Source organism: Kogia breviceps, chromosome 17, assembly GCF_026419965.1.
Source record: "Kogia breviceps isolate mKogBre1 chromosome 17, mKogBre1 haplotype 1, whole genome shotgun sequence".
Classification (NCBI taxonomy): Eukaryota; Metazoa; Chordata; class Mammalia; order Artiodactyla; family Physeteridae; genus Kogia; species Kogia breviceps.
Window position 1 is genome coordinate 37902408 of NC_081326.1, and position 14057 is coordinate 37916464.

The 14057-nt window shown below is 42.2% G+C and overlaps 1 protein-coding gene across 1 annotated transcript; it reads left to right on the plus strand.

The window, feature by feature from the left end:
• Positions 1-3970: 3970 nt before the first annotated feature.
• On the plus strand, positions 3971-13234 carry PDP1 (pyruvate dehydrogenase phosphatase catalytic subunit 1). Its single transcript, XM_059042871.2, is given in 4 exon segments — positions 3971-4138; positions 4140-4214; positions 4216-4819; positions 9112-13234. Coding segments are annotated over 4 exon segments (2505 nt in total). The 3' UTR covers positions 10770-13234.
• Positions 13235-14057: the final 823 nt, after the last annotated feature.

Genomic DNA, 14057 nt, shown 5'->3' on the forward strand with positions numbered 1-14057 from the left:
ATGAAAATGTGAAACTTTCTGTAGTTCCTTAATTATCACAGTTCACCTGTTGCAACATGCTACTTTTGTCTCTATTTGAAACGAGTTCTTTATTGAGCACCTATTGTGTGCAGTGGTCACTATAACATAGTGCTTAAGAACATAAGCTAAGATGCAAGGCAGATGATTCTACTACTTCCTACTTATGTAAATAGTGCAAATCACCCTCAGTGAGACTCAAGTTTCCTCTCCTGTGAAATGGATACAATGGTAACACCTACCTCATATGAGAGTTATGAGGATATAACGAGACAATGCATTTAGAACAGGGAATAGGATAAAGTAAGCACTCACTACCTGTTAGTTCTCACTATATGCCAAGCTGTGGGTTTATATGGGTGTATAAAAGAGACAGGATCCCTGCCCTTGAGAAGCTTATACTCTTACAGTTAAGGTGTACAGGTAAGCAAAGAATTATAGTTTTTAAGAAGTGTGCAGATCAGCAGCTACTATTTTTGAGTTCATAGTGTGGGAGCTTCTGCTGAAGTCTGCATATTGGCATGATCTGCTTCAGGGGCACTCATGACCGGGCACCTGCTGTAAAGTGCTCTAGACCCACCCCAAGGTCTCAGTTCCCCTGAAACCGTTCACTTTTTACCCTCTGTATTCTGAAGAATTATCTACAGAATTACAACAAGTAATGAATGAAAAAGTAATCCTGCCTGATTATCTGATGGCTGGACAAGAATACCCCTTCCCCCAAACATATCATCCTCAATATTTAAAGACACCGCCATAAGCAGGGATTTCTGAAATAAAGCAACTCTAGATACCCACTTTTCGTATTCTTTGTCATGTTAAATTAATGCACAGAAACTTCCTTCTTCCCAGGAGATTTTTGTCCCTAATTCTGCAAAAGAACGATGATATATATATTTCCCTCAAACATACTACTGCCTCATGAATTCTGATGAGAAGGGACTACTTTTAAAATATTAAATAAGACAAAACTGAATGCACCTATAACAGCCTCTGGCCCACAAGAAATGAGCCACAGTACATGATCTGTTTCTTTCTTACAGATGATTTGTTGATCTCAGTGCATAACTCCAAATAATTTAATTTCAAAGAAGCAGTTCTCAACCCCAGGGTGGTAATAAAACAGGTACCTATTGCTTACATACTTAGTAAGTACTTGCTGATTTCCTATCCAAGACCTGGAGGAGTTAAAGATGTGTGTCTAGCAGCCTCTCTTCCCTCTAATCATTGATTTCGGCAAAGGCTATGGTAGCTCACCAGGCATCAGGATGACAGCACTTCAGACCCACTTGCAGGTCTATTTTAAGCTTCCTGGCTGGCACCACTGAGATTCTACTGGACCATCTCCATGTTGTCACAGCTAACCTCCAATACCCCCAAGGGTTTTTATCATCCACCCACAAGAACACCAGGCCAACCTGGCTGAGCACTTGTTCACCTCCAGGTTTATTCTAGGGCAAGAAAATGACTACATGTTAATGGTCTAATTCAGGAACTGTCTTTCATTTTTGGTATCACAAAAAGCACTGTGTAGACAAAACAGGTACTTTTGCGCAGTGCTTTCTTCGTACCATACTATTTTAGAAGCCCCTTCCTCTCTCCTTGCCTGCCCTTACAACAACTGGGTTGTTCAGTGCTACTCTTATCTACCTTCCAAGGTCACAGTGTCAACAGGTGCTCTGGTGACTAAAACAGTCCGTGGGGCCAGAGCAGCAAACCCAAAGACCTTCCCTGGCCTTGGTCAGATGGCCACGTGATAACAAACAGCACTTCTGAAGCAAGCCTATTTACTGGGTGGCCAAATGGAGCTCCATCTAGAGACAGGAAGAAAGCCAGGCCAGAGGAAAGACAAGGTTGAGATACTAAAGAATCTCCCCCAGTGGTACAAGCAGTTGGTTCCTCTGCCGAAGGACTATGACTTTATTTAGAACATACCTTTCACTGAATCATACAACTTTGTAGCTAGAAAACAAAACTTACACATCTAAATGAGTTTATTTCAAAGCCATTACTTTGGGGAGCCTTTATTCTGACTCCAGAAATACCTTGGCATTGCCTTCAGTTCTCATGACAAATTCCTTTTGACTATATTTACTGGTGGCGACTACCAATTTTTTGAGAGTGTCATTTTCAGAAACAGGTCATTCAGAACTAAGACTGTTAGCAGGAGGGAATCAATACTATTTTGGTATAAAAACCAAGGTGCTAGTTATAGTAAACTAAGTTGGAGTTTCCTGTGCACATCCAAAAACAATTTGAAAAGGTGATTTTAAAAGTGCTCTGAATAATGGCAATGTTGGTGTGGAACGATGAGATATGCTACCAAGATGAACTAAAGAAGTCACTGATATGGATGTATACATTCTGGAGTCTCATGACTCTATTTTCACAATCACTAGGAAAAAGTTTATAGACAACAAGCAAGCCTAGTGTAAACTTCATTTCTGAGTCCTCAGGCAGAAATTCTCAAAATAAAAATCCACTTACCTTCAATTACCTGGTCTCCATGTCTGCAACGTAGGGACTAAGAGGTAGTGACATTCCTCATGTAAATAAATTGCTTTTACCTGACTTCCTAAGGTTCTAAGGATCTCCAATCTATTAATATTATGACTTCTTAGTATCTAGCTGTAGAACATATTCCACTTGAGGGTCTGGGTTTCCTACTCGCTAGGAGTCCTTAATTAAAACAAACACACTCATCTGGACATGTCTATATTAATAAGAGCTGATACTTATATAGCCCGTACTACCTGCTGGTACTTACTTAGCATGATATGTATCAATTCAATACAACCCTGTGAGGTTAAAAAGTTTTAAAGTATTACTATTTTTATTCCTATCTTATTTATGAAAGAACTGAGCCAGGAAGAGGTTGCCCAAGGCCACACAGTAAGCTGCAGAGCTGGGACTGGAACTCAGGCAGTCTATCTCCAGCTGTGCTCTTATTCACTTTGCTATACCACCCTATACTGCCTCTATGAGACCACAGAAAACCAGATACATAAATCAGATACTCAGCAGAATAAAGGACAATGAAAAATATTTACAAACTTATGGGACGCTCATTTGAGAAGTAGAAAGGAGGGGTGAAGTGAGGCAAGACCCATGTAAAATGGGATGAAGGCCACATAAAAATAGCCACAAGAGTTCCATGCGCAGCCTGGGGCTGGGCAAAAAGGCCCTCTAATTTATTTAGAGAATAGAGGAGGCAGTTGGAAAGACGTAGGAGTTATAAGGAACCAGTTCCTGGCACTGTTTTGTGTCGATAAAAATTTTCCTTTATTACGTAAAAATCAGATAATGCAAATTAATAAAAACAAAACTCCACAATACTGTTAACATGACAGTTTTTATAACCAGCCCACATCACCTTAAGAACTTTATTGGCTAGTAAGCAGATATGCTTAATAAATCAAAGTAAACTGTTTTAACAGTAGGCGGGTTGAGTGCAATGATCGACCTGATACCACCTCCGAGGAAGCTTTTAGAAGCCACTATCAGAGACTCGTTTTCCATAGAGGGGATTACGTGTGGACAAAAGCAAGTGAAATAGCCCTTGACATGTCTTCCCTTTAACCCCAGGCTGCCAATACCACCCCAAATCCAACTCATCTCACAGAAGGGGAAACTGAGTCTTATGGAGCGGAAATGACTTGGATAAAAGTCCTGACACAGGAGTCCAGGGCTCTTCCCACTTCGTCACAAATGCAGACTGAATTCTACCCTTTTCCTTGTAACCATTCAGGGCAAGTAAGTCAATACTGATTTCAAAGCCCTTCAGAAAACGTGAGCACACACCTACTCTACAGGGGAAAAAATTCCTTCATCACAACTTCCTCTTGCTGCTGTTTAGACCGCCTTCCTCTCCCTGGGCCCTGAGAGGTGCCCAGAAAATGATAGAAAACATCATCCACGGCAACACTCCTAAAATCTTCAAAGTATCAAATGAATGAGGCCACAGATACTCCCGGGTTATCACGCCTTGTTATTCCAGGCAGGGGCGACTGCAGCGAATGCAGTTTCCCGTTGGGCAGGGAGCCGCCCCAACAGCCTAAACCTACGAAGCCCCCGCCCACCCGCAAGGCGCGGGGGAGGCTCGGCCAGCCCCGCGCCGAGGTGCCAGAGATTCGCGGAAGCCTGCCCGGCAGGCAGATGCCGGTCCCGGGGCCCAGCTCGCTTGGGGACTCTGGTCCCGCGCCAGACGCTTCCTCCAGCCCGTTCCGACGCCAACTCGGTAACCGCGCGCAGCCCCACCCTCCACCAGCCTAACAGGCGCGGGTGCGGTCACGTGAGGCGGGCCCGCGGAACCAATGGGTACCTCGCGCGGAATGGAAGGGATTGTCTGACCCCCATGACGTCACAAAGCCGGCGGGGAGCGCGCCGCTCTTCCGCTCCCACGCGCGGGGCCGCGGCCCGCTCTCCTCCTCTCCGCCCACTCGCCACTGCGCAGCCAATCGGAAGGCGGGAAGAGCTCCGGCCCGACCGTGTGGGCGGGGTAGGGTGGCGCCCCTGCGGGGCAGGGTCGCTGAGTGGGCCGGGCTGGGGCAAGGGGCCGAGCTACAGGGAGTTGCTCTGGGCTGCGTGGAAGGACCGCCCGGAGGTGCCGCCGCTGCGGCCGCCTCCTTGTTGAGAAGAAGCGGCTCCTCCCCTGCCGTGCCCGGTTCGTATTCCCTACTCCGGGCCACGAACCGGCCCGTCCGGAATCCTCCTCCACCAGCCCAAAGTTGTGAGGTGGCGGCCGGCGCGCGTGGGGAGCGGCGGCCGCGGGCGTGCGGAGGGACTAGCCCCGGAGCGCCAGGTGCGCGTGAGGGCGTCGGGGCCGCAGCGGGCGTGGCGGCGCTGGGGGCAGCCGCAGGCTCGGGGTGGTGGGCGGGCCCGCCGCGCCCGCTGTCAGCGCCGGGGGCGCCGTGGGGACCCGCGGGAGGGTGGGCTCCTGGGAGGTGCGGCGCAGGTGGCACGGCGTCTCTGCCTGAGGGTTCCCCCTTACACACCCGAGTCCAGGGTGATCCCACTGGCAGCCTCTGCGGGCCGACCCTCAGTTTTCAGGACTGAAGCCAGTGCGGCGTGGGCGGGCGGAGGATGCCGCGCGCCCGTGGGCTCCGCTCCCGGGCTGGATGGACGGGCCGGTCCCGGGGCGCGCCTCCTCGGGCGTTGGGGCCCCCGCCGCCTCCACTGTAGCTCTTCCTCTCCCGCGGGGTGGGTTTGTTTGTTTGGTTTCCTTCTTCTCCCCACCCCTTTCTTCCTCCTCCATCCTCGTCCCCCCTCCTAGCCCCATTCACCGGGCTGGGGCGAGACCTCGCCCCTCCTCCGCTCCCGCCTCCCCTGCCGCCGCCGCCTCCTCTAATGAGCATCTCTGCCTTGCTTTCAATGGGCCGGTGCTGCTGTCGCTGCTGCTGTCCGCGCGGGTTGTGGATGTTGTCGGCTCCGTGTTGTGATGACAGGAGAATGTGTGTGTGTCCCGGGCCCAGACGAATTGGTAGGTATTCACTTAACTACCTGCGTTGGGTACCCAGGAAGGATGATGACTGATTTTGTGTGTGGATGGTTTTAGGTGGGTCGGCGTGGAATTAAGAGGTGCGATAGATAGAAAAAGGGGGACAAAGGCATCCTGGACCAGGATAGCTTTGATGCCTTAGTGAGTGCAATTTTCAGGTAGGGACAAAGGAAACTAATCAAACAAGTGCTGGCTTGGGGCTTCGTGTCTTCCAAAGGCAACCGGTTTCTTCATTCATGTAGAGATAACAGAAACTGTGAAATGGCTAGACATTGCCCCAAAATGCTGAAAAATCCCAGAGAGTCTTTATACAGGGTGTTTAATGCAATCAAATTATGTAAACTGGGGTTCTGACACATTTAATGATTAGTATAGCATTTTTTTTTCATTTACACCAAAATCTTTGCAAAGCTAAAGAGCTCTGGAGTCAGTGCAGTAATTGCATTCTCTAATTTCTTCTGTGAGTTTATTGATGAAGTTGAATCATTTCTTGGCACAAACTCTGTTGAGCACATCAGTAAGAATGGATGGATCTCTTTCCTGTTTCTGGTTACAGCTCATCTTTCCTTATTAGTCGTTGGCAAAATTGGCAAAATCTGTCTAAGACTAAGATGCTGCATATAAGGTGGCTAAGTCTGGATCATGAGGTAGGACCTTTTAAGTGAAATTGTGGCCAGAAAAAAAACTGGAAAATTTGACAGTGCTTCAGTTTACCACAACTGTACCTTGCTGCTGTTCTTCCTGCCTCATCAAGAGCCGTCTACTTCATTAATTTAGCAAGCTTGTCGACAGAAGTTTTGATTTCATGGGGTTTTGTTGTTGAATCACAGGATATTCAGAAGGATACTCACAGAGTTTTTTGAAAGCTCACTTAATGGTTTATGAAAGCATTTGAAAGTACTTCGACTTCTAGTAGTAACTGGTCTGATGGAGAGAGTATGTTACTTGTACTGGTGGTGATAGAATGTTCATTAATCACAGAGTAGGTAACTTCCCTAAGAATTTGACTTTTGGAGGCATGTTGGGAGTCTCAGTCCATATGCTAAGCCCCTGAGTAACTGAAAGATAGAGTTAATACAATTAACTCTCTGCTTTTTTGTTTTTAATGTCGAGAATTTATGCTTGAAGGAAAAATGTATGTTATTTGAGTGCTTGCTCTTTGAATTTACGAATTATTCAAAGCATCTGCTGAATCGGTTCTTTTTGCCACAGTAGTTCATTTTGCAGTCAATTTCAAAAGCAGGAGGATTGTCAAAGCAAAGGAATATAAGGAAAGTGTGGGTTTCCTGGACTTGGTATTCCTTGGTCAGACATCATATAGCCAAATCTTGGTATGCATCTATCTGTCAAACCCCCATCCAAACACACATACACACACACACAGTACTTTGATTCAATCTACATTCCATACAGAAATACACATGTTTTTCCTCTAAGATTCTTTAGTTTTAAAGTAAACATAAATGCAAATGTATGTAAAGTTACAGAGAAAATTTATTTTCATTAAGATTGGTGTGTTTACATTTTTAATAACAGAAAAAAAATCTTTATACAGAGCATGAAATAAGTTAATGTGCTTTCTGCATACAAACCTAGCAAGAGATATGGTTCATATCTGGAAGCCAGTGTCATGTGGCCCCGTGTTTGAGCACATCTCCTGGCTCAGTCATGTACACTTAACCTTTGGATGACTTTCAGGTATTCAATTTGAAGTGCTGTTAGTTAAGTGGTTAGTCTTGGTAGATTCCTGTTCTTCTGGAACTTCTGTTTTTCATGACTGCCTTTCAGAATACTTATTTAGTTATTGATCTTATTTCCAAAATTCTAATCCTTTCCTTCTGTTGCCTAATCTTGTCTTCAATTTTGTAAACAAATCACTTATTAAATAGTGTAGTTAAAATAACGGTACTTTTTATCACATGCAAAAAGTGTTCTATATGACTGGCTTATACAGCGCTTATTACAGAAGCAAATTCAGTGTTTTCTCTGCCCCCCCGCATTCCACTTATGTTTTTTCTAACTGTATTTCAAAAGAGGGTGCATGAAAATAATGTCATATATTCTAACACTCTATGATATTTGTAAAATTTTTTCTTAATGTGTTCAACCTTAGGAAGGAATAGTTGATATTGAGACTCAGATGGTTTTATATTCCTTATTCCTTTTTGTTTACTGCATTTGTTTTCTTATTTAAACTATAAAGCCTATTTATTTATAGGCCAGATGAATACTTTGACGCAACCTCAAGTATTCAGGGGAAATATATGTTACAAGAGGGATTCTCTTCTTGTAAAAATTACCTGAATTAATAATGCATGTTTATTAAATTTTCTAGATAAATGCCCAGCAAAATGTTTTCAGTGTCACATAGTAAATGATATGATTTTGGTTTATTCATGATTATATTGCTCTACCTTTTTTAGCCAAACCTTAGACCATTAGACTACTATTTCACTGTTTATTAATTTCCAAGGGCAAATAGAAAACCTTTTTTTTTAAATGTAAGAGAAAATATTTTTCTAGGGGTGAATTCTACTTGGGATCCATTATAGACGAAAATCATATTTCTGTAGCTTTCTTTCACGGCTGATAAGCAGAGGAAAATGGTAGCAAGTAAAATAAATTCCAGAACTGCGACCATTTATGTTACTAACAAAGTTTTAGAGCTGCTAGAATACTTAGGTTTTTTTTAATTACAAAGAATACACTAAAATTAAACAACAAATAAATGAACCCTGCATTTAATATCAAAGCCTCACTTCAATGCACACTTTTTATAAAGGCACAGAGTCCAAGAAGCGGGCTCAGATAGCATCTGCTCTGATGTGTTCACGTACAGCTTAGGAAAGCAAGACTCAAAGCAGTGATCCAGCTTTTCCAGGATTATGTGGTGAATTGGTGGCAGACCTATGTCCCTAAACTTGCCAAATTGGCACAGTGGTCTGGAGAAACATTGTTTGCAAGACCATCTACAAGGATGCAGGGAGGGCATTTTGGAACTTCTGTTTTTATTTATTATGTAAAATTTTTCTTGTACAGGTTATAATGAACATTATATTAATGTAGTAGCATATGTATATAACTTACAAATAATGCATGAATACACACAGGTTGGGGCTGCATCCCAACACTTTTATGGTGGTAGCCATGTGTATCAAATGCTAACAATTGACCACTGGTCTGGAAACAGGATCTTCATAAATGGGAGAAGTCCCTGTGCAATTTGGGAGATCCACGGCCTTTTTTAAGGATAGAGAGAAGGGCGATTGGCCAAGTAGACTGCCACTGCATAGTGTTATATAACCTTCGTCTCCTCCACTCTACCCAGCCAGATCTATTGTACATTCTGCACAGTTTATGCTGCACAAAGAAATACAAGGAAGAGAGAAAAGTAAAGCTCGACGACAGTTCAATCCTGGCTCCATAAGTGACTGGGAGGTGTGCTTAGCAGAGTATATCCTGTAGAAATAGTACATGATATGTGTGTAAAATGTAGTGCCTTAGGAGGCACAGGGAGCCTGTAGATTCACCTGCTAAACATTTGTTATGAAAGCAAAAATAGATTAAGTAATCTGAATGTAACTTTTGCTGTCTAGGAATCCCAGTCAGAAGTTCCAGCCTGCCGCTGTTCTCTGATGCCATGCCAGCACCAACTCAACTGTTTTTCCCTCTGATCCGTAACTGTGAACTGAGCAGAATCTATGGCACTGCGTGTTACTGCCACCACAAACATCTCTGCTGCTCACCCCCTTACATTCCTCAGAGTCGCCTGAGATATACACCCCATCCGGCATATGCTACCCTTTACAGGCCAAAGGAGAGCTGGTGGCAGTACACCCAAGGAAGGAGATATGCTTCCACACCACAGAAATTTTACCTTACACCTCCACAAGTCAACAGCATCCTGAAAGCTAATGAATACAGTTTCAAAGTGCCAGAATTTGATGGCAAAAATGTCAGTTCTGTCCTTGGATTTGACAGCAATCAGCTGCCTGCGAATGCACCCATTGAGGACCGGAGAAGTGCAGCAACCTGCTTGCAGACCAGAGGGATGCTTTTGGGGGTTTTCGATGGCCATGCAGGCTGTGCTTGCTCCCAGGCGGTCAGTGAAAGACTCTTTTATTATATTGCTGTCTCTCTGTTACCCCATGAGACTTTGCTAGAGATTGAAAATGCAGTGGAGAGTGGTCGAGCACTGCTCCCCATTCTCCAGTGGCACAAGCATCCCAATGATTACTTCAGTAAGGAAGCGTCCAAATTATATTTCAACAGCTTGAGGACTTACTGGCAAGAGCTTATAGACCTTAACACTGGGGAGTCAACTGAAATTGATGTTAAGGAGGCTTTGATAAATGCTTTCAAGAGGCTTGATAATGACATCTCTTTGGAGGCTCAAGTTGGTGATCCCAACTCTTTCCTCAACTACTTGGTGCTTCGAGTGGCATTTTCTGGGGCCACAGCTTGTGTGGCCCATGTGGATGGCGTTGACCTTCACGTGGCCAATACTGGTGATAGCAGAGCCATGCTGGGTGTGCAGGAAGAGGACGGCTCTTGGTCGGCAGTCACTCTATCTAATGACCACAATGCCCAGAATGAAAGAGAAGTGGAACGCCTGAAATTGGAGCACCCAAAGAATGAGGCCAAGAGTGTGGTGAAACAGGATCGGCTGCTTGGCTTACTGATGCCATTTAGGGCCTTTGGAGATGTAAAGTTCAAATGGAGCATTGACCTTCAAAAAAGAGTGATAGAATCTGGCCCAGACCAGCTGAATGACAACGAATATACCAAGTTTATCCCTCCTAATTATTACACACCTCCTTATCTCACTGCTGAGCCAGAAGTAACTTACCACCGATTAAGGCCACAGGATAAATTTCTGGTATTGGCGACTGATGGATTGTGGGAGACAATGCATAGGCAGGATGTGGTTAGGATTGTGGGCGAGTACCTAACAGGCATGCATCACCAACAGCCGATAGCTGTTGGTGGCTATAAGGTGACTCTGGGACAGATGCATGGCCTTTTAACAGAAAGGAGAGCCAAGATGTCATCGGTATTTGAGGATCAGAATGCAGCAACCCATCTAATTCGCCATGCTGTGGGCAACAACGAGTTTGGGGCTGTTGATCACGAGCGCCTCTCCAAAATGCTTAGTCTTCCTGAAGAGCTTGCTAGGATGTACAGGGACGACATTACAATCATTGTAGTTCAGTTCAATTCTCATGTCGTAGGGGCATATCAAAACCAGGAATAGTGAGTGGATCTTACCCTGGCAGTTCTCAAGTGAAATAGATTTAAAGAGCAGATAGATTTTTTAAAGATACTAATATAGTAAACATTTCCAGTGGGTCACTCTAAGCATTTCCCCATTTGCTACTCTAGTCAGCCAAGTAGTCCAAATTGACTCTGTAGCAGGGTGGCGGGATCCTGAGTCTGCTTCTGCTTACCTCGGACCTCACAGCACTTGCACTTGAGGCACGTCATTTCCCTACTGCAGATGCCTTATGACATTGGCTGCTTTTTTCAATCTGAGAATATCAGGATGACCTTATAAACAGGATCTTGAATAGACCCAAAGCAAGGAACTTGCTGGGCATATTCTCTTGGTAAAAAGAAAAAAACATTACTGTTCACACCTGCAGACCCCTTTCATCATCAAGATTCCACTGTACATGAGAACATTTATTGCATGATCTCCTAGATATACAACCTATGCATTATTCATATAACTTTATTTTAACCTGAAGTAGTTTTCAAATCCAGTGCTTTAAGCCATAAAGGACCGAGAACCAAGTAATCTGAATGTGTAAGTGTGTGTGATTATTTGACTGGAATCCTTCTTAAATGGAAAAACAAACGCTACCCGCTTCCCCACCCCTGATTACCTACTGTGATTGAAACATTTTCTATCTTGCCACACACTTGAAGACAGTAAAGGTGTTTAGTTTTATCTACTCTTATTGATGTTAAATAAAGGAAAAATAATTTTTTCAGTTTATATTAATGAAAAGCTTTATTTAGTTTGAAATAAAAGATCCAGAATGAAGAGAAGAGACTGATATGTTCAATTATTGTCATCTGCAACCACCAGCACATCACTCTTATCGTGTAATCCCCTGAAGCGTGGCATGCTGTGTGCTGGGTAGACTGCTGCTGGGAAATCATACTTCTAATTTAGTAGTGATAATAATTTTCATCACTTTTGGACTTTTAAGGATGACATATAAAATAAATTTAAATATATAATTTGGGGGAGCAAGGTTTAATATTACCTTTGGGTGTTGAAATGAGGAGGAAGATTTTTGGTTTTCCCCACTTAGATGTAGGTCAATTAAAATAATTGGTTTAAAAATTACTAAATGCTTTAAACATATTGTAGCTTATAAATAGGAATGTTAAGATATATACATGAGAAATTTTTAAAGGTAACTATTGTGCATGCCTGATGCTTAATGGAACACTTAGCAGCATCAAGTATTGTTTGCAGCAGTCGCCATAATTATATGCAGTCTCTTCCAATGCTGTATCAAAGTAAATGAAAATAAATATATTCAAATTGGCTTTTTGGGAGCTTATTTAATATGCATCAAATGGCATTTTGTTCCTGTGTTTAATGGTGATCCATGTACAGCTGTGCATATATTTTCATCACTTATTGTAGCATCACTGATAAAAGAATGGCTATGACTATGTTTGATTTTCACATAGATTTTAATACAAAACATGATCAGTTTTCCCTTGTGTAATTAGTTGAGGGGTGTTTAGGTCCTTTTGGATTTCTGTAGAATATGAACTAGATATTCAAGGACTCCCTCTGGACTGTGGACACTGAAGCAAGGTAGAATTGGCTGCAAAATTTGTTCCAACTGAAAATAGACTCAGGAAGATTGCAGCTCAGAAGACCATATAATGTTTGTTTTCTGAGGTCTATTTTTTTCCTTTTTTTTTTTTCCCCTTGAGTCAGCTTGGAACTTTCCTCCCAGGCAGTATTTTGGAGGGGGAAAATCTATTGTACTATATACTTATTTATAAATGTTTTGACAGAGACTTCATCTTTTAATGAAATATATGTAGAATGCAATAGCAGTTAAAACTCGTTTTCAGGCTACTATTTGAATTTCTCTTGAACACCACCACTAAAGAGTTCCACATTATCTTATACTTAGTAAAGTCTTGTCTCTGTATAGTACAGTATATATAAATTTGGTTTCCCATGGTCATGATCAAGATAATAACGATTATTACACAAGAAACTTGGTCTGCAGTCCAAAAGCCTGTCTACTCTCTATAGAAATGAAAATGCAGTGTGGAGTTAACAGTGTGGAAATGAAAATAATGAAAATGAAAATAATTGGATGTTAGAAATATGAATATTATCATCTAAAAGAAGTTGTGATTTTATTATAATTGGTTGTCACTGTGATGTGATATCTAGAATTAAAGAATATGTGTAAACTTTCATGGTATTTAGCCTTTCTTAAACTTTTTTTAATTTATACTTTCTAACATATGTATCAACTTCTGTATTTAGTCAGTGGCTCATGGTATTTATAATACGTCCTTAGCTAGTTAAATGGAATGGTGGTATGGTACACAGTACTTGGGGGAAAAAAACCTGTCTTGTATCGGTGTGAAGAAATGTGAAAAGTTCATATATAATATAGAGAATGGTCAGAGAAATGCCCACAGTGAATTAAAGCTTCATATCTGCTTTCTGAATGACCTGTGTTGGTTTTTAATTAATAGTAAGATTTATTAGATGCTTTCTATGGGGGTAGATTATACTTAACTTTAGAATCCTCTAGATAGATAGTACTTAAAAAAAAAACTAAGATATAATTTACATTCAGTAAAATGCACAGATTTTAAATGTGTAGTTTGAGATTTGGTAACCACAAACCCAATAAAGATATAGAACTTTTCCATTACTCCAGCAGAAAATTCCCTCATGCCACTTTCCAGTTAATCCCTCCCCACAAAACTATTGTTCTGACTTCCGTCACCGTAAATTAGTGTTACTTGTTCTAGAAATTCATACAAATGAAATCATATAATATGTACTCTTTTGTATCTGACGCTCATTTTTTTGAGATTCATTTATGTTGAGTGTATTCATAGTCTCTTCCTTATTACCAAGTAGCATTCCATAGTATGAATATATCACAGTTTATGCATTGTTGATGGGCATTATTAGCCCCCTTCCTCTCCCCTTTTAGAGCTAACTTTTAGGTTAGCAATTCCCAGGGATATTATTTGGTTGAAGTATAGATTTAACATTGCAGATGTGATTGATTACAGGTGAGTTTTATGTTCCGTCCCTTAATGCTAGAACTTTTTAAAAAAATGCCCTTTAAACAAGTGACGAAAATGTTTCATGGTGAAAGATTTGGAGGGATTAGGGAGTGGTCCTTTGCTAATGACCTCTCTGTACCTCTCCCACTGATAATCTTGAGTTAATTTAGTTCATTAAGTGATTGAGCTAATGACTATCCTATAAGAAAAAGACAAATAATACCTCGGTTTTTGATGGTCCTGGTTTATC